General features: G+C 31.0%; 1 protein-coding gene across 1 annotated transcript; it reads right to left on the reverse strand.

Moving 5' to 3' along the window:
• Window positions 1-11,194: 11,194 nt before the first annotated feature.
• LOC134829197 (homeobox protein araucan-like) lies at window positions 11,195-21,432 on the reverse strand. Its single transcript, XM_063842195.1, has 5 exons — window positions 21,377-21,432; window positions 20,624-20,940; window positions 14,688-15,810; window positions 14,516-14,625; window positions 11,195-11,332 (listed from the first exon to the last, which is right to left on the reverse strand). The coding sequence occupies exons 1-4, from the start codon at window positions 21,430-21,432 to the stop codon at window positions 14,589-14,591; spliced, it is 1,533 nt and encodes a 510-aa protein (XP_063698265.1). The 3' UTR covers window positions 11,195-11,332; window positions 14,516-14,588.
• Window positions 21,433-22,188: the final 756 nt, after the last annotated feature.

The raw sequence follows: 22,188 nt of genomic DNA on the forward strand, positions 1-22,188 counted from the left end.
ACCTTTTATGTATTTATCCCCAAAAATGCATGAAAAAAAAAATTTATAAATTTTTATCGTGTTTTAATGTCGTTTCAGGAACGTAATCCTTCCACGTATTCCATTTGACAATGTCAATGTGAGCTGTTAAACTGTTACACAGATCTTACAATCATTAATTATCTCAATGCTTGTCTTGTCTACAATTTATTTAAAGAGAGAACGAACTTCAAAGTGATTTTAATTTATAAACCGCAGTTTAATTCAATTTTAATCTGACCTTTTTTGTTTTTATTTTTTCTCGTTTCTTGTCATTAATATTATTACGGATGCTGACACACAACGTTGACGAGTAGAAGGGGCATGTAAAACTAATTTAACATTAGTATTTTTTGTCGTCTGATTATCTCTCTCTCGACATCGAGCATCGACTGACATTAAGCGACGATAAGGAAGGAGATGAACAACGAAAAGGACATTAGAATGAAAAATGTTTCAATTTTATTTAATTAACGGATTAGAAAAAACACGCCGATGATAACGGAATGAGAGAATGGAAAAAGGGAAAAAACGAGATTAGAGCGCCTTTGTTCTTATGTATTCCTTCTAATGCTACATGTCGTCCTAATTCGTGATGACAACTGGATGATTTTCGTTTGAAAAAAAAGTCTTTAAAGGGAACCGCGATTTTTTCTCCGCCTTTTAATCTCATCTCGTTTCTCGTTAATGCCGATTATTTTTCTGTCGATCGTATTAGTGCGAAACATGGATAATGAGACAGAAACAGCGATGATCATAAATGGCGGAGATATTAATTGAAATTGAATCCATCAGAGGGCCCTACTCTCGATCGGAAGTGAACTGATCCATTTCCGGCACCGATTTTTTCATTTCCGGCACCGATTTTTTCCATGAGACGAATGCAATTGATAAGGACGCCAGCGCTAGTAATTAAAAAGTACCAAAAAGTATGCAATCGATACTACAATTAAATTTTTTTGAACTTACAGGTAAAAATTGTCGTTATTCATATTTCAAGAATTTCTTAAAAATTTAAATTTCTTCCTTCAAAAAGTTTTATAAAATTCATAATTTTCCAACAAAAAAAATCCCTTTTTAATAACTTCCGCTGCGGTTAATGAACCTTCCTTCCATTTCATCCTTCATTGTTAATCAAAATTAATCAATTAATTAAAAATCCATTTTGTTTGCCACACTTTTTGCCGTGGTTTAAAATGATTGATTAACAATATCCTTATCAAATTTGGATCAAACCCTCATCTATTAGTGCAAAAAATATATTTGAATATATAAAATTAACGATGCTAAACTTTGTATCATAAATTTTTGCGCACCCCTTTTTATTCTCATTTTAAATCATTGCGAATAAATAAATCAATAAATTGTCGATTAACTCTTCTTCATGTTTGAAAACTTTACTTACATGCTTTGAACTTTGTGTCATTTGGAAAGACAAAAGAAACACGAGACAAATCTTTTGGGAATCCTGTGGCGACTCGAGAGTGTTTTTTTTTTGTTTCAAATATACAAGACAAGACAAGATAACGGTCAAGATAGAGGAGAGCTCCTGTTGTGTTATTTAATTTTTTTCGTATCAGGCAATTTTTTCGGTTTGGAAAGATTTCTCTCTGGTTAGAAATTGTTAGAAAACATGTGTTTTCATACTGTTTCTTAATGTCTTTTGTCGTATCGTCGTTTATTTATTGTTTCCGTTTTGTCGTTTTTTTTGTTCATCTATTGTTTTATGAGAGTCTTCGACTAATTAGTTTCCAAAAATTTCCGTGATTAAAATCTAATATCTCACCTTTTCTTGTAAATTCTTCTCAAACACGCGATTCGAGATTCAAATTTCAGCAATATAAATGTTTCTTATGACTTCCTGCCTTTTTTTGTAACGAGCGAGAAACACACGAAAAAATTTCATTCATCCTTTTTCTTGCATCTCCCATGTAACTTCCAATCCTACACAAAATAAATTAAAAGATCAAAAGGAAGATAAAACACTTTTTTTTTGCTTTCTTACATCGTTCACGAAGACCAACAGCAAAAAACAACAACGTTGATCTTCCTTGCTCGATCTACAGACACTCTTATTTATGCACCCTTTGCATCACAGTTTGATACCTGCCTCCTTTAAAATTTCTCGTCTTTCTGTACGGCACTTGTAACGAACGAAAAATAAACAAATCCAGATACAAGTTGTTGCTGAGCCCGCCAAGAAAATCATGTTTGCTGATTTTTTTATTCGTTTTAAAATAAAAATTAATTAAAACTGACATCTCGTATACGTTCTTCTCTGCAACACATAAGAAACCCGTAAAAAGAGTCAATAATAATAATGGTCGATGCGAAAATTTATGTTACATGATGGAATCGCAACAAAAAATGACCAATCATAAATACTTATGTTTATGTTTTCGAATTTATTTAAATGTTGTATGTTGCAATGCAATATGAGATTTGGTCCTTACAACTCTCGATGCTCGAATGAATGAAGGTTTTTGAGTGTGTGGGCGAATATATGTTGAAACATGAAAAGAGAGAAAAAGAAACATTTAATTAATTATGTTAAAAGTTTTGTGTTTTTTTGAGACAATGGTCATCATAAAGAACCTTTTCAAACCTTTTTTTTTTCGAGAGGGATCGATTTCAGGTTAATTTAATGATTTTTTTTAATGAATGAACGGAGATAAGATAAATGTCACGTCAGTCACAGTAAATTATTGTTAGAGAAATGGAGAGGAAGAAGACAAAAAGTCGTTTTAATGAATGAAACATAGTTTAGAAATCGGTTTTTAAGAAGAGAGAGTAAAAGTAAAACAAATTAGTACAGGAAATTTCTTATGAATGAAATTGTCTTGATGCATTTTTGAATGAAATATTCAAGTTTTATGAGAATTCTTCAAACAAGTTGTTGAAAAAACGCTTTTTTCAATAAATTTATAAAAGTTGAAAAGGAGCTTATTAATTTATTTATCAAAAATGAAGACAAATCTTATCATTTTATAAGATTGTAGTCGATAAATTTCTTTTTTTCTTTCTTTGTACCTTTTTGTGTTATTTTTTAAAGATAAATTTCAGGATGAGATATTGAAAAAATTCATTTTTGGTCTCTCTCATAAATTTTCTCATAACTTACTTGTTTCGTACAAAACAAAAGTAATGCAAACAATTAGTATCATGCATCATAAATGACCTTTTTTGTTTCATCTTTCCTTCTTGGCGGCTTTTAATGTACTTTACCGATTGGTGGTCGGCATCCGATCGCATTTAACATACAAATTTTACTACCGTCTCGCAGTTGATGCGATCCATTTTTCAGCAAGTCGTTCGATTATCTCTGCAATGCGGAATTTGTCTCATATCGACTTGGATATCGTCTCCATTTGGATCGAAATATCGGAATTCGTGTACATAAAATTATGAAAAATTACGTTATTGTTCATTTTTTTATTACTATTCCCATATGGATGGCAAACAACGAGTACGACAAAGATCTCCAAATTCACTCCCATCATCAGATACGAGCAACAACGACACGAGGCGCCACACCGTAGAGAGATACGGCTTTTGTTCTTGTTATTATTATTGCTTGATTACCTCTTTTTTGTGAGTTTGTTAAATAAACGGGTCGCTTTTTTTTATTATTATTTAATAATATAATGGCAAAACGCAGCAAAGACGACGACAATACGACGAAAAAAAATGAGAGAGATATGTAATCGTAATGCTACTATTATAAAGCGCATTAACTTACATTCCTCAGAATTGTAATACAAGCATTGATGACGATAATGCGGAATGGAGCGACGACGACGACGACTTTTACCAACGAAAACACAAAAAATATTGCTATTTAAATATTATGTCGAGACAGGGCGCTTCGCTACAGCAGAGATAAAGAGACGATATGCAATTTTTATTGTTATTATTATTATTAGTAGCAACAGTCGACGTAGTAAGTAGTAAGATTTAATATAATAATACAATTTTTTATGAATAAAGAAGGTCGAATTTTATGTGCACGAATAAATTTTCATTGTCCAGGTGCGGTGAACATGAATCGCAGTACATTTTATCATGTTTAGTTTTCTTTCATGGGTAAATAAGTATCTTTTTCGTCGTTATTTTATCTTGTCATGTATTTAAGGGTGACATCACGACCTCCCACAGACTGATATACTTACACAAAATAAGTAAAAATGAGATTTATTGGATTTGACTTTCACGAAATCGCTGCGGCGAAGGACTTTTTTGCCTCTAATTGAGCAATATGAGTCATTTTGCAGATTGGGTCATTGTCCAAACACACTTTTTGTTAATTTTTAAAGATTTTTTAAGATAAATTAATGCCAATTTTTGGCTCGTGCTTTGCTTTTTTGCTGAAAAAAAGAAAGAAATCCATAAGAGCGAATGTTACAAAGGAAAAGAAATCACGCAGTGACATAAATACAAATATATGCAAATATCTTCCAACTGCGAGTCTAACCGTAATTCATCAAAACTGGCGCGCGCGACAGACTCAACTAAATCAAACTGTATGGTGTCGTTCGTTGATATTTATACTTAAAGGATATTTGCTGCAGAACAACACAGAGAACCGCATCATAAATAACAATTTGCAAAAAAAAAGTACCTTGAATTGGCAAACAGACTCGAATTGTAGTATGTATTTTTGTTCATGATTACAAAATTAAATAAACTAATATTCAGAATTTATATTTTTTCGTAATTAAGATTTTGAGTTGATAATTTAAATATTTATACAACTAAAAAAAAAATTTTTTTTTCAAAGTTATATTTTTCGTGTAAGAGTGTTCGCGTTAGTTTCGCGTTACATGATTGAAAAAAAATCCATTTTTTTATATAGACAGTTTCAATTTTTTGGCAGTTTTGAGTTATAAAATGATTAAAAATGATAAATTAGAGCCCTCTGACAAATTTCTATCCATTTGGAGCAAGATTTGACAAAAATAGCTTTGACACAGTTTTTGACACAGTTTTTTTGTTCTTGATTTAGTTTTTAAAACAAAACTATGTCAAAGAAAAAAATTTTTTTCAGTTTCAATTTTTTGGCAGTTTTGAGTTATAAAATGATTAAAAATGATAAATTAGAGCCCTCTGACAAATTTCTATCCATTTGGAGCAAGATTTGACAAAAATAGCTTTGACACAGTTTTTGACACAGTTTTTTTGCTCTTGATTTAGTTTTTAAAACAAAACTATGTCAAAGAAAAAAAATTTTTTCAGTTTCAATTTTTTGGCAGTTTTGAGTTATAAAATGATTAAAAACGATAAATTAGAGCCCTCTGACAAATTTCTATCCATTTGGAGCAAGATTTGACAAAAATAGCTTTGACACAGTTTTTTTTGCTCTTGATTTAGTTTTTAAAACAAAACTATGTCAAAGAAAAAAATTTTTTTCAGTTTCAATTTTTTGGCAGTTTTGAGTTATAAAATGATTAAAAATGATAAATTAGAGCCCTCTGACAAATTTCTATCCATTTGGAGCAAGATTTGACAAAAATAGCTTTGACACAGTTTTTGACACAGTTTTTTTGCTCTTGATTTAGTTTTTAAAACAAAACTATGTCAAAGAAAAAAATTTTTTTCAGTTCTAATTTTTTGGCAGTTTTGAGTTATAAAATGATTAAAAATGATAAATTAGAACCCTCTGACAAATTTCTATCCATTTGGAGCAAGATTTGACAAAAATAGCTTTGACACAGTTTTTGACACAGTTTTTTTGCTCTTGATTTAGTTTTTAAAACAAAACTATGTCAAAGAAAAAAATTTTTTTCAGTTTCAATTTTTTGGCAGTTTTGAGTTATAAAATGATTAAAAATGATAAATTAGAGCCCTCTGACAAATTTCTATCCATTTGGAGCAAGATTTGACAAAAATAGCTTTGACACAGTTTTTGACACAGTTTTTTTGCTCTTGATTTAGTTTTTAAAACAAAACTATGTCAAAGAAAAAAATTTTTTTCAGTTTCAATTTTTTGGCAGTTTTGAGTTATAAAATGATTAAAAATGATAAATTAGAGCCCTCTGACAAATTTCTATCCATTTGGAGCAAGATTTGACAAAAATAGCTTTGACACAGTTTTTGACACAGTTTTTTTGCTCTTGATTTAGTTTTTAAAACCAAAACTATGTCAAAGAAAAAAAATTTTTTTCAGTTTCAATTTTTTGGCAGTTTTGAGTTATAAAATGATTAAAAATGATAAATTAGAGCCCTCTGACAAATTTCTATCCATTTGGAGCAAGATTTGACAAAAATAGCTTTGACACAGTTTTTGACACAGTTTTTTTGCTCTTGATTTAGTTTTTAAAACAAAACTATGTCAAAGAAAAAAATTTTTTTCAGTTTCAATTTTTTGGCAGTTTTGAGTTATAAAATGATTAAAAATGATAAATTAGAGCCCTCTGACAAATTTCTATCCATTTGGAGCAAGATTTGACAAAAATAGCTTTGACACAGTTTTTGACACAGTTTTTTTGCTCTTGATTTAGTTTTTAAAACAAAACTATGTCAAAGAAAAAAATTTTTTTCAGTTTCAATTTTTTGGCAGTTTTGAGTTATAAAATGATTAAAAATGATAAATTAGAGCCCTCTGACAAATTTCTATCCATTTGGAGCAAGATTTGACAAAAATAGCTTTGACACAGTTTTTGACACAGTTTTTTTGCTCTTGATTTAGTTTTTAAAACAAAACTATGTCAAAGAAAAAAATTTTTTTCAGTTTCAATTTTTTGGCAGTTTTGAGTTATAAAATGATTAAAAATGATAAATTAGAGCCCTCTGACAAATTTCTATCCATTTGGAGCAAGATTTGACAAAAATAGCTTTGACACAGTTTTTGACACAGTTTTTTTGCTCTTGATTTAGTTTTTAAAACAAAACTATGTCAAAGAAAAAAATTTTTTTCAGTTTCAATTTTTTGGCAGTTTTGAGTTATAAAATGATTAAAAATGATAAATTAGAGCCCTCTGACAAATTTCTATCCATTTGGAGCAAGATTTGACAAAAATAGCTTTGACACAGTTTTTGACACAGTTTTTTTGCTCTTGATTTAGTTTTTAAAACAAAACTATGTCAAAGAAAAAAATTTTTTTCACAGTTTTTTTGCTCTTGATTTAGTTTTTAAAACAAAACTATGTCAAAGAAAAAAATTTTTTTCAGTTTCAATTTTTTGGCAGTTTTGAGTTATAAAATGATTAAAAATGATAAATTAGAGCCCTCTGACAAATTTCTATCCATTTGGAGCAAGATTTGACAAAAATAGCTTTGACACAGTTTTTGACACAGTTTTTTTGCTCTTGATTTAGTTTTTAAAACAAAACTATGTCAAAGAAAAAAATTTTTTTCAGTTTCAATTTTTTGGCAGTTTTGAGTTATAAAATGATTAAAAATGATAAATTAGAGCCCTCTGACAAATTTCTATCCATTTGGAGCAAGATTTGACAAAAATAGCTTTGACACAGTTTTTTTGCTCTTGATTTAGTTTTTAAAACAAAACTATGTCAAAGAAAAAAATTTTTTTCAGTTTCAATTTTTTGGCAGTTTTGAGTTATAAAATGATTAAAAATGATAAATTAGAGCCCTCTGACAAATTTCGATTTAGTTTTTAAAACAAAACTATGTCAAAGAAAAAAATTTTTTTCAGTTTCAAAAACGGCTTTGAGATAGTTTTTATACATTTGGAGCAAGATTTGACAAAAATTGCTTTAACACAGTTTTCGACAAAAACAAAGTAGTATATGGAACATATATTGTAAAAATTGAGTGTGTTGTCGCCGTTGTTGTTTTTATTATACTTTTTTATAAACTTTAAGAACCAATTCGTTCCAATGTTTGGACACTTTTATTAGCACTGAGACATTTTTTTTTCGTAATATTTATTGTTGTCCTAATGTCTTTGATGAAAAATGATCCGAAAAAAGGCGTGATTTGAGCGCATTTCATTCGAACATTGAACATGAAGCGTCTTTTTTTGCACTAAAATGCCATTCAAAACTTACATTTATTTCTTTTACTGATGATTTACGGTGTTTATAGGCAAGAATGATGACTCTCGCAATGCAACAGAAATGCAAATATTATTCAAGTGTGGGTGTCTTTTGATCGTTGCTTGCATTTATCTTATCTCATAGTAAATGGCGTATCTTTTAAATATGTTTAAAATCTCCGTCGATCGATTTCTTTGTGAATGTTTGCACAAAATATTAAAATTTATGATAAGGCAATGCGTCGGAAACATACGTTCCAAATAATAATCAGCATCATCAAGGACATTCATTATTAGAGGTATCATTAGCAGAATGTGAGAAAAATTGTGCGAGGGTGCGAACAAGTTTCCTTCAATTAAGCGTGTGTGTGCGCCGTGATTCGTTCCAGCATCAAATACATCAAACACTAAAGATGAATTATTGCGGGATTTAAAGTGCATCCAAGTATTTCAAGGGAGACTTCAGAATCGTTCGTGAGTTGTGAGAAAACGAGCTTCAACCGTCAAGACAAAGCCGTCAAATGCAATTAATCAAATTGACCATCATCATTCATTAATCCGTTTTTTTTTTGTTTTTTTCGTTTGACACAAATTTTCGTCAGTCGGCACCTCTCTGTCTCGCACAATCCCTGATAGGCGAGATCATCAGTCAAAAACTCTTTTTTATGATCGAAAATAAATACAATATCAAAAGAAATTGACCGACATCGCTTTTTTTCTCTCTTTTTCTTAAATAAAGACGTTCAGTTCATTGAATATCCCAACGTTACATTCGCTATCATATCATGCTGCTCGTCATCTTAACACTTTTGACTGTCACTTTGAATTTGTTAATTCGTGTTACTTTGTTGTCGAGTTGCGCGCGAGTGAGAAAAACGCAAATGAAATGTATATGACTGATAATTGCACGGCGATTGAAGCAAAATATTTATCGGAGGAATGCAATTTTCGTTATTCTTCGCATTCACACTCCCGCCAGGCTTATCTCATATTTATTTTTGTTTTGTACCGTATTGCTGCTTTGAACAAAAAAAAATGGAAAAAAAGGAGAGAGAAAAAAAACTATTTTACATGATTTGGCCATTAAAATAATATCTTATCTCATTCTCAGATCTCTCTGATAGATATTCATTAAATTTGTCGCATCGTTCTTTATTTATGATGATTCTCCTTTTGTATCCCTTTTTCGAGAGTGTCTCATTCAGGTATTTCTGTGTGGCATGCATCATAACGAAAATTTTCGTCTTGAAACCTTTTTTCATTGATTAAGTCATAAAATCAACACTGTTCACAAAAAAAAAAAAGAAAAAAGAGATCATTCCAAATAATAAATAAAAACACGCAATAAACCACCGAGAAACCAACCTGTTCCAACATATACAAACAATAATCTCGTGTTAATAAACACCTCCTATATAACCGCGTGCAAGAAGACTCTCGACTTGAGCCCATTCGAAAAAGCAATTAGAGTCACTTTAAATCTGAATAAGAAAAATTTACAGCTTCATAAATGCCTACATAACATTTGAATATAAATACGAGCGAGATGATAATCAGCTGGAGATAATGAATGAGGAGAGCGAGGCACGGAATTGGATTATTATATTATACATTTATTTATTATTCGATTGAAATATGTATCAAAACATGCGTGAGACCTCAAACGGCGCAGACCAACATTCAGAGATGATTTAAATAAAAATAGCAAAGATAGGAAATAACTGTCAAAAATGAAAAAAAAAATATTTTGATACATATTGTATTTATTTATTTATTATTACTATTTATATTTCATCATTTCATTTATCATTTAGATTTATAATAATAATAATATATAATATAATATAATAATTATTATTAATTATAATTAGTACAACATATTGAAATATTTATATTTTTATTTATTTATACTTAATAATTAATATAATATTAAATAAATTCACGTATATAATAATTCTTTATTCATTTTTTTACTTTACCATTTTTATAATCTTATTTAATTTTTGTGTGTTTTACTAATTTCATTTTATATTAATGACAAACATAAAAATATTATTTTTTTTTACAATTTGAAGCAAATAAATTTTGCTTGAACAAAGAAAAAATGTATACTTTTGCTCTTTTTCGGGACTTTATATGTTTAATCCTAACATAAAATTGCACTATACCTTGTTGTTCTTGAAAGTTAATAAAGCAAATTATTACAAAAAATACTTCTTTTTCGAAAAATTTGTTTTTGTTTTTTAGAATACTTCTCAATCTCTACTTCAAGTTTTTTTTTAAATTTATAAATTTGCGTATACATTAAATTTCTCATTTGTATTTTGTTTTTCCTTGATATTGGTTTTATTTTAGTAGGTATTTTAATTATTATAAGAATATTTTACTACAATAATTTGCTTATATACAACATACACTGGTCATATTATATTAATTTTCTACAAAAAAATCCGATGATGATCTATTTTATTTATTTTTTTTTTTAGTTTATGTGCAAATATAATCTTTCATTGTTTTAATGCTAACAATCATTATTATGTTTAATATAATAATTAATGATAAAAATAGAAAATTCGAAATGATTTATTATTTTTAATTATGTTGAGGACGAAATTTATACAAATATATATTAAGTTAATATAAATATTTACAATAAAAAGAATGAACCACAGTGAAAAGTTAAATTAACAAATTTATTTACGAACAACAAGCTTCTTCCTATCAAAGTTGACTCCTTATCAATATATTCTTTTCGTGTACTATGTAAGATGATAATAATAACATTTATGTTTAATATTATTATTTACGATTTATTTACATCATAATTCTGTTTATGTCTGTTTTCTGTATTGTTTCCTTCCTTTTTCCCTCTTTTTTTTCTTTTTTTCATTATGCTACAACTTATATAAAGTAATATGATATTTCCAGGCATTATTAACGTGGATGCAGGATTACGTTTGAGAGCAAAAGCAGTAAAAATAACAACAATAATCGTGTATGAATAATGATGATCATGTTTTGTCTCTCGCTCTCATGTGTTCAGCAGCTACGACGTTGATGTTGTTGGTCAAGTGCAAGTTGTTTATTTTCTGCAACAATGTGTTGTCTCGTGTTTTGCTGTCGTTGTCGTATGCAGTAGAAGCTAAAAGCCACCAACGATGAAAATTTATCCTCGACATTTTTCCCTCAGTATCATCATTATTATTATTTGTATTTACAATGTGATAAATTGTTGTTTATTGCTGTTGTTATAGTAGTACTGATGGTTGTTGCTGTAATGATGTGTGCTGTCCAAATTGTAATAGTTGTTTGAAGTGTTTCCTAAAATTACAAGAAAAAGAAAAATCAGTTAAAATTATGTCTTTAAGCTCAAAATTGTTAGTTTCTTCCTACACACAACGACACAAAAAACGACTCAAGTGCGTACTCTCCATAAAAGAGCATTAAAAGGGTAATGAAATGATTTATTGTATTTGACATCTAGATTTATAACATTATAACATTAACACCATAACGTTGGGAGAAGGATGTCTTTGCATGGAAAATTCAAGTACACAATGATTTATGGAAGAATTTTTGTTTTTTTTGGGGAGCTTTTCTCCGCATAAAAAAGGCAAATGAACTCAAAACACTCAATAAATTCATGAAAATTAGTGCAAAATGACAAATTAACATTGAAACATTGAAGCTGATTACTTCATCATTATTATACATTCCCTGCTGTTGCTGTTCTTGGTCGTCTATTCTATTTATGGAATTATTAATTCTTCGTTCCATTGAGTCATTTATTATTACACAGACTTCGTTTCTTCTTCCATTCATTCATGTCGCACTGTAGTTTGTTTTAAATACATTTTTTACCCGTTTTGAATAAAAATAAAAAAAATAATATAATAATAATATTAAGATAAAATAAAAAAATACAATTCTGTAAGTTTTACAGAATATAAAAAAAAATAAAGAAAAAACGTACAGATACATGTCACATGATTAACTGCATGCGTCTCAGTCAATTATTTATTTATAATACAACATTCTTAGTTCAAGATATTTCTTGTCTTCTGTATTTGGTTTGTGTTTGTACACAAAAAGAACGAAAAATAAGAGAAAAAAATAATATTAAGTTAAGATATAAATTTATAATACACACAAACTAATACAATAAAAATATAAGATTATGAGACAAAATATTTGTTAAAATGACTAAATCTGCCCAAAACACAAATAATCTTGTTAAATTTCGATAATTTTGAAAGAAATTTTGGGAGACAAGTTGGAAAGTGTAAAAATCGATAATGACCCATATTTCTCATAAAATCCTTTCACACATAATTTGAATGAAAAAGGATCCATTCTTCACTTGACACTACTCACGAAAATTTTTGCTTTTATTAATTCCTCAACTATTGTTACAGTTAAAAGGTTTCTAATCACGCCCTCAGGGGTAGATTATAAACAAACGATAATAATATTCTCCTTCCTCTCGCATAATGAATTCCTCCTATCGCTTCCAAAAATCTTTTTTTTTTCACTCTCGTTAAGTAAAATTGATCATAATTTTTTGAAAGTCATTCCTTTGCTAACGATATCTCTAAAAAAATAATAATAATCACAACAATATTCATATTCACACAATTCATTCCGATAAATATATAATATATTAAATCATCATGATAATAAAGTCGGAAAAATAATACAGAGAGTGAGAGACTGAAATTAATAAGCTGTATCCCAAAAGCATGTGGTCCCCTTTTATTTAATAAATTGTCTGCACACAGAGTGAGGGAAAAATTTTCGGCAAAGGGCGATGCATTGAAAAAGAAAAAGGGGCCTTCGAAAAGGGTTCTATTGTTATTTATATGATGAATATTGAAATTCAATTAATGTGTTTACGGACTTAGAAAAGTCAACTAACACTTTGTTATTTCATTCGGCGGAGGGTTGTTGGATGTGATTCGGTAATATTTTAATTAATTTTGAGTCAAAGTATTAATTAAAGGTAGAAGGAAATGGAAAATAATAAAATGATGATATCATCGTCATACAATTGATTGCTTGTTAAAGGGGTTCGTGTGTGAAGGAATTTCAGAAAATCCAAAATTAAAGGGTAATTAAAGAGACGAGTGACATACACGAGCACGAATTAACTTAGAACTAAACCGACTCCTCTAATATCCATCATTTAAATCACCGCTGGAAGTATTTCCTCGTTTCCTCTTTCGCATACTCTCTCTCTATGAATTGAATTGCGGCGATGCGGGTTGACGTTGATCGATTATTACACACAAAAACACAACACTTTTATTCCATTCGGGAACACACAAATAGATGTTATCACGAATAATGAAACAACTTGACCGTTTATTTACTACGATGTTTTTGTGGGTTATGAAACTTATGAATGAATGGGAGTGAAGAAAAAAAAACTACAACAAGGAACGGTTTTTTGAGGTCAAATTTTGGAAGGCGAGTCGATGTGAACACTTGAATTTAGCAACATCTTCTGATCTATGACACGATAACTTTAAAAAAAACAACAAAAATATTTCATGAATGAATTGCCTTTTTTTTTGTTTTTAATAAATTACGATGGTCAAAAGAAAGCAAAGAAGAAATATTGAAAGCGGAAACACTTATTCAAATACAGCCCATTCATTAAAACGTTTGTCACTCTTTTTTTCCGTATGCTTGACCAAAAAGCCCAACGTGTCATGTAAAGAAGAGAAAAAAAAATAACTGAAAAAGATCACGGCAATATATCACATCGCGCACTACTCGCTTCATTATAAATATTAAGGTTCATTCATTCTTTGCCTCCTGAAGCAAAAGCAACAACAACAACAAGTACGAATTATGTAAATAAATAAAATAGGGAATAAAAATAATTGATTGTCTTCTAAATAAAAACGAACAAACAAGGCACATACACACAAAATGTGACACACAGCGAGCCAGTTGTAAGGAAAAGAGGCTTATGGCATGAATGAAAGATGATTCGATTAAGATATATCATTCATTCGAGTTTTTCTTTCCATTACAAAGAAAGAACGAGAAATTATTCAAATTGGCTTGTTAAGAAGAACCCGTATGCGTAAAAAAAAGTATTGAATGAAAGATCCCCAATAACAATAATCATAATATAATAAGACGCAAACGAAGAATAGCCAACAAGAGAGAAAAACATTTAATCGTTATTTATGATATCAAAGTGCTTCAATGTAACGATTTTATTTATTGGCTCATCGGGTTCTTATGAATGAATGAAAAACTTTTTTTTTTTCGAGTATAGAACAAAAAATTGAGAACGAGGTGTGGCAATAACAATTTTTAGTTCCGTTTCTTGTTAAAGAAAAAAAATAAATCTATGGCGCGGCGTCTTTATTGGTTCGTTATAATAAATAAACAAAAAAGTAACAAAAATCAACAAGTTTTTTTTTTGGGGAAATGGTGTCAAAGTTGTTTCAAGTCGTTCATTTTATTTGTGAGAAATGAGAAAATAATTACCTGATGTTTGTTTGATGATGACTTTAATGGTTCTTCTAACCGAATTCGGACAATTATTTGTGGTTGAAAGAACTTAGACAGGGGAAACGAATCCGTTCATTTGTTGGTTGCTGTACGAAAAAAAAAAAATGTTGAAATGGATACAGTTTGACCGCAATGCGTTATTACTTACGTTTTGTTGAAAAATGGTTTGAACGAGTTGGTTAAATCACTGTTGTTATTATTGTTGTTATATTCGGTAGAAGAGGTCCTTTTCTGCGGTTCAATGTTGTTATTTGCGGTTGAGGACATTCGAAAATTGCCAATGTACGATGCGGGCGCTGGAGATGATGAATTTCCGCGTGTACTATTGCTATTGCTGTTGCTATTATTGAAACATGTACCTGTCGTAGTGAGCGTAGTTAGATTGGGAACTTTCATATTCGGCGGCGTTTGGGGCGGCGTATCTGTTTGCACTTCGGGAAACCCCATCGACGACGGCGGTTGTTGACTGTTGTTTGGATGTTGATTCTGATGCGACGGCGATCTCTGATTGAGATTCATGGGCGCTGTCATAGGATTGTTGTTGTTGTACTGTGTTTGGGACGGAAACCCCGCGTATTGCTGAGGATTCCGGGAATAGGGAGAATTGTCGTAGCTGTTCATCATGCCAGCTGTTTGCATATTGCCGTGGGTTTGATGATGCCCAATAGTAGTTGTATCCTGGGTTGTTTGCATATTCTGCATATTGGGCTGCTGCGTGTTGTTGGTAGACATTGGAGTAGCTCCAGCGACGAGTTGTGTCATCATTTGCATAGGATTGCCCGCTGTAGGCGATTGCGTTCCCTGCTGATGTTGCTGATAGTGCATTTGTTGCTGATGCATTTGTTGTTGCTGCTGCTGCGACGGATGATAACTTGCCATATTGTTGTTTGTCATCCATGGATTTTCCTGCGGATGATTGTACATTCCCTGTGTTTGATGCGGATTCGGTTGCGATTGCTGTTGCTGATGTTGATTCAAGTGATGATGCATTGATGGCGGAGGAGTTTTGCAAGCGGCTGTGTCCGCCAAGCTCCAAATTTTCGGCTTTGATGCTGGAATTGGTACGCCACAGTCGCTCCCTGATTGGTTTTTTGGATCCATCTCCTGTTTTAAATGATGGTTAAACATCGAATGATGGTAATACGGATGATGGTGTGCCATCGCTGCGTTATGATGACCCAACATTTCGTGATGAACTCGTCGCTCATCATCTGTCAAATCATCTTCGTCATCCTCTTTATCATGCTCGGATTTCACGCGGTGCATAGAATCTGCGAAAAGACACAAAAATGGGAAAATTACTCAACTTGAAACGCATTTCCCTGACATTTTACCTGACATTTTTGCGCTCTTTTTATTTTTCCGTCGCCAAAGACACATTTAAAATCAAATAAAAAATCAATGACCTTGCAATAATCATATAAACACAATAAAACACTTACAGAGATTTTCTGCCATGACAATTTGATACACTCTGAATTAAGTGAAACTCACACAAACATTCACATTGTACCCTCACATTATCCATGAGACTATATTTTTTTATGATTTTTCCATTTAATAGCCATTTATAACAATAACACTCGCTCTATGTGCCTTTTAATGCCCTCGAGTCGTTCGCCTATGTGTCGCTCGTTCGTTGAATGGGGGATGCAAATGGGTTTCAATTTCATCAAAATCACTTAAAACTCTGCGCTCGCAAAAATGCTCTCCCTCTATGCTACGCGTTGATGAATAAAAAGGGAAAACTAATCCCCAACACACATTGCTTGTCTTTTCTCAGCTTTTCAAAATGCAATAATCAAAGTTACATCTGAGTCGAATTCGCCCTTACATTTTCCAAATTATTTATTCATTAACGTTAAACACTCTTTCTATTAAAGATATTTGAATAACCTTTCAATCTCTCTCCTTTTTTTCGGCAAGTACTCTGAATGACGGATTTGCTTGCACTTGATACCATCACAGGGGTGAATGAGTGAAATAGACTGATCCGATTAAGTTAAGTGAAAATACCACTTGTTAACGCCCGTTCGGAACACGAACAGATGTGACAAATATAAATCAGTAGAGTAAATTGCATCAAATTGCAGATTTTAATTTTTAAATTGCGTGCACAACGTTCAGATTTGGACTAATTGAATCTTGTGCATTATTAATTGAATTAAATTTCACTGCATTTAGCGAGTGTGAATTTGCTTGAATAATAGATGCTTGAGGCAAATTGATGATATCGAGGCAAGATTTCGTTGAAACTTAAAGAGAGACTTCATTATCAACGAAAATCATCTTTATCGATTTTCCTTTCATCTGTTATTTAGTGCCCTTTAAAACTTCCTCTACAGTCGTTGCTGTTCGTTTTTGTTGTTGTCTGAGGCACACACACACAGAGTCCATGCACATAAATTGTTTTAACACCATATTCTTGCAATGTTCGCCATGAGAGAATCTAATCTGCATTAAAATGTAACCGAATTTCTGTACACATAAGACAAACATTGGTTTTGTCTGCATATAGTACCTACCGCCAACTATGATCATCTCAATGATGGCTTGTTATGGCAAAGCAACAACACACTTAATATTCTCTCTTCTCCTCTCCGTACTTTTTTTTGTGCCTCTGTCTTCTTCGTATCCCCGAAACAGCACACAAAACACCATATTTATCCATTATCCTCTACTTATTTATGTAAAATTTATGCATACGAACCGCAGAAGCAGCGCATACAATATTTAAACCTCTCCTCTGGTGTCCTTTACTCCGTGCTATTTTGTATACGCGGTGACTTTATATTTAGATTTTATAGTCTCGGCAAAAAGGGAAGGAAGGTACACAACTTTTAAGTTATGTTTTGTTGTGTGTGTCGCAAAATGTCCCTTTAATGTAATAAGGAAAATGGAAGGCATTATCAAGTTTTGTTGTTGAATACACTTGAATTTGCGGATTTTCGGGGTTCGCAGCTTGTATGTTAATGAAGTGTTTTTCATAATACGAAAAAAGTAAATAAACATGGCTGGTCAAATCGATTTCGTAAAATGCTCTGAAGAAACTTTTTCGCATAATTCTCCTTCCTCCTTGTTGAAATTACAACACTCGAATAATTGTCGAAACATAAGAATGAAAGAGCACCATATTGTGTATCCTGCTTAATTCTTTGCATTCGGGATGTAAAATGTAACACGCCAAGAGAGATAACGATGCAGTCTTTTTTCGTACATTTTTACGAATTTTCATTTTAAAATTATTTTTCTTTTTACATTTTTGAAAAACCAAGAAATTTTCGTTTTTGAAAATTTTTCGTATACAAAACTTAAAAAAAATTGTTCAATTTTAATTTTTTTTATTTTTTTCGTTTCCAAAAATATTTTGTGAATTTTTTTTTAAAAAAAAAATTTTTATTTTTGTTTTTAATGTAAATTTTTTCTTAAAAAAAAAATAATTTAAATTAATGATAAAAAAAAATTGAATTTTAAATTAAAATTTAAATTAATTTTTTTTTTTTTTTTTGAAAATTAACTTAAAAATTTTTTTTTATAATTTTATTTTTTGTTACCTACAAAAATATTGTGAAAAAAAATTTTAATTTTTTTGATATATTTTTTTTAATTTTTGTTTTTCATAAAAATTAATTTTTGATTTTTTTCATTATTCAAAATCTTCATAAACAAACTTTGGTTCAAAAGATCAAAAAAAATTTAAATTTTTATAAAAATGTATTTCAAAATCTATATGAAACTTTTATGTTCTCTTTTATCATTTTTGATAAAAACCTTTAACATGTGTTCTTAAGTAAAAGAACAAAATGCGGAAATTTAATCCTTTTTCGAGATTTTCAAGCAGGTTAAAGAGACAATTACGACTAATCGATGAGAAAACCCTCAGCTTGCATCAATATCTCAATGCCCGCCACAAAAACGATATAAATTCAGTAGAGCAGGACAATAAATGTTGTCTCGCTACATGTGTGTTGTAGATTGTTAATGGAAACCATGACAGACATCCTTTTCGTAGATGCACGTTTCCATGCAAAATAAGTGATAGACCACAGCAGAACAATGTTTTAAATGGCTAAATGGCAGACATTGTGTCGGACAATGTTTTATAAGCATCACACACAGAGAGAAAGAGAGTAAAAATTTTGCATTTTAGGATTTTTCTGCACATATCCTCATTGCACAGCAAAAACCAAAAAATAGTGTAGGACATTATTAAAAACGTGTGTTTTTTGGTCGTTTCTATTTTCATCGGCATCATCACGAGAGCAACGTGTGCACGAACTACAAATGACAAGTGAAAAATCGATTAAATTAAAGTGTGGTTTTGAACAAGGCAGGTAATTGTGTGACATTAATATAGATCGACATGACAGTGAAATTCGTTAATTTTTCAGAATTCAAGAAAAAGCAAAAAAAAAAACGGATAATCCCTTCACACACAAAAATCTCTCGACTAATTGCCAATAAAATGAATTCCAAAAGGATTTATTTACTCTTAATTAACAACATCATCGAACACTCGAAGCAGATAAGAAGAAAGGTTTACCTTTTTTTCTCTCTCTTTTGTATTTTTGTTCCTTCATTGGATACACGTTGCAAAGTTAATCAACTGCCGATTCATAAAACGGTAAATAAATTCAATTTAATCAGAATTGATCTGATTCATTTTCGGTTCGTTAACTCAGAAAAACGACGAGGACGACTTTCCAACACTTAATTAAATGGAATGGAAAAAGACTGAACGAGTAAATACCACAAAAATTGCATCGCTGTCTGGCGAACGTCTTCATCATTTTATTATACAATTCAATTTAATCCCGCCACACTGCTCTTGAAATCCCTTTACAACGAAATTCTCAACAAGGGAGACTGCTCATACATTTGCGTTTATGTGATGTAAATAAATCTTTTCTTTCTTTTTTTTCTCTTCCTTTCAAGGAGGGTTCTTCTTGCCAAACTTTGGGGGAAATTGTCGAAAAAAAAAATACTTGAAGAAAGACGCAGTAAATAATAAATACGTTAAATGTGGTAAAGAAAAAGTGTTTATAGACAAACAAAAGGATATTTTGTGTGCCTTTTTTCCTTTTTTTGAACGAGGAGGACCGTCGACGACGTTGTTATTGAAGCAAATTGAATTTAACAGGAACAGATTGTTGAATTTGTTGATGCTCTCGTGTGTTTTGGCTAATTGTATTAGAAGGATGGCGGCGATGTGATGGAAAATGTGTCATCAGGCAACAAGTAGAGCGGAAATTTTTTTCGATGATTTATTGATTAAATAGAGTGCTTTAAAAATTCGTTCAATAGATTGCCAATTTTTCAAGAGTATTTTTTTAAAATATGCAAATTTGTTTTAAAGTTTTCATCATTTTTCTCACACATCGCACTAAATGAAAAAAAAAGGATTCAAGAGCAAAAAGAAAACAAATCATCATTTTCGCACACTCGCAAACAGAATGACGGAGAAGTGTTACATTATCAAAATATTTGGGGCGTTCAAATATCATAATTCATTCTACCGTAAATGGCAAACAGTCACACAACACATCAAATACACACATTTCACATCTTTATTACAAAATTATACGCTTTATGCGTTCTATTTCGGAAAATTCTTGAGGGAGACATTTTCATCTCTCGAATGTGTTGAAGACGAAAGCGAGAGGGTAGAAAAATTCACACTCGCAAGTAGCAAGTGTAATTTTTATTTTGGCAACATTGAGGCCTAAACGCGAGGGGGATGTGATATGATGATGATAATTTCACGGAATAGTGACAATTAAATAATCGAGACTCCTTTATTATTTATTTACATTATAAATAATACGTTTGCTCACTTGATGTCTCTCTTTCGCTCCCTTTATTTGTAATTGAACATGCACTTGTTACGATACGGAAAATGTGAGGCAATGGTGTTAATGTATCAAAACAATGATGTTGATTATTATTGTTATGGCAATGATGATGATGAAAAAGACGGAAAAGAAAAAAAAGTTTTCTCGTGGGAATTTTCTTTGCATCGATGAGGGAATTTAGGGAACACGGCACACAAAAAGCACTCATAGAAATAATTTGACGCTCACCTACCTTTATGGTCCCGATCCTTATCCATAAGATCGTCTTTGTCCTTTTCGTCGTCAGATACCATGGCATCGTCGTCATCATCTGTCTTATTTTTAGGCTCCCATGTCATTTTGTTCTCCTTTTTTAGTCGTCTCCGAGCATTCGCGAACCACGTTGACACTTGCGTCAATGTCATTTTTGTGATAATTGCCAACATGATCTTCTCGCCTTTCGTTGGATACGGATTCTTCTTGTGTTCATTGAGCCACGCTTTAAGTGTTGCTGTTGATTCGCGCGTCGCATTTTTACGTCGAGCAGCTAAATCATAACCAGCTCCATATCTGAAAAGATAGAAAAACAAAAAAATGAGAAATCAGTAAATTTGTCAAGAAAATGTCAGAATTTACATTCCGTATACACAAACATACAGCTTATTATCAGGTCAAAGCAACTTCAACTTCGTGACTAATAAATTCATCTACCATTCAATTCGCATTGTTGTTGCTTTGGAAGTCATTGTCATCAACGTAACTCGCGATCAAAGTGTATTCTTGTCTATTTTTTAACGTTTGAGAGAAACATGCTCGAAATTTGCATAAAAAATCAAACATTACTCAAGTCAATAATAAATATAAATAAATTGAAAGTCAGAAGCGAATTATTTATGGATTCAATAAAAATTTGTTCGCTCGTAACTCTCGTTGTTGTTTCGAAAAAAAAAACAGGCTTGAAATAAAAATTTGAATTATAATCATAATAATTTGCAACAAGATTTACATTAAATTGTTACTACATTGATTTCCATTTTGTTCGTCGATGTTAGTTGTGCTCATTGCTAATTTCAATAAATTATTGTTTGCTCAAGTACCTTACGTGTAACATGAACCATCTCTGGGCAAGCGAAGCATGAACTATTTATTTTTCGTTCGTTCTTTTGGTAAAACATTAGAAAGATGAAGATTTTTTGTAACAATATTTCATGTTTAAGTCCTTCCTACTTTTCTGCCATATTCAAAAGCTTCTTCATGCAAAATGTAATTTATTGTCGGTTAAAATGAAAGAAGCCCAAAATTAATTTCTAATAAAATTTATTCCTTTTTAAATTGAATGACATTAAAATCACATTTAAAAGTGTCTCTCTCTCAAGCAATTTTTCTGCAGTAGAGATGGTTTGTCTCAATTTGTCTTACATCCTCTTCTCTTTTCCCACATAAGAGCTCGAAAGAAAATAAAAGGTACTCAAGTCACTTATCAATGCTGTAAAATCAATAAAATCTTGTGTGTGTGTGTGCGAAAGACGAGACAAACACTTTTCGTTAGTCGTCGTCGTCGACGTTGCTCGCCATGTCTTTAGAGACGAGTGTAAAATATATTTTATTTATATATCAATTCAATCTCTTCCCAGTCTCTCGTCGAAATTTAAATCGATTCTTCATGGAGCGTATTTGCATTCATTGGATTTTCTTTCCGTTCGAGTATCATGTCGCGTTATGCTGATGCGAGGGAAAATTGGATTCATGTTGTTCAATGGAGTCGTGGACCGTTTATGCAAAGTTTTCGGGTATGCGAGACAACAGACAAGGAAGAAA

Source organism: Culicoides brevitarsis, chromosome 2 (genome assembly GCF_036172545.1).
Source record: "Culicoides brevitarsis isolate CSIRO-B50_1 chromosome 2, AGI_CSIRO_Cbre_v1, whole genome shotgun sequence".
Classification (NCBI taxonomy): Eukaryota; Metazoa; Arthropoda; class Insecta; order Diptera; family Ceratopogonidae; genus Culicoides; species Culicoides brevitarsis.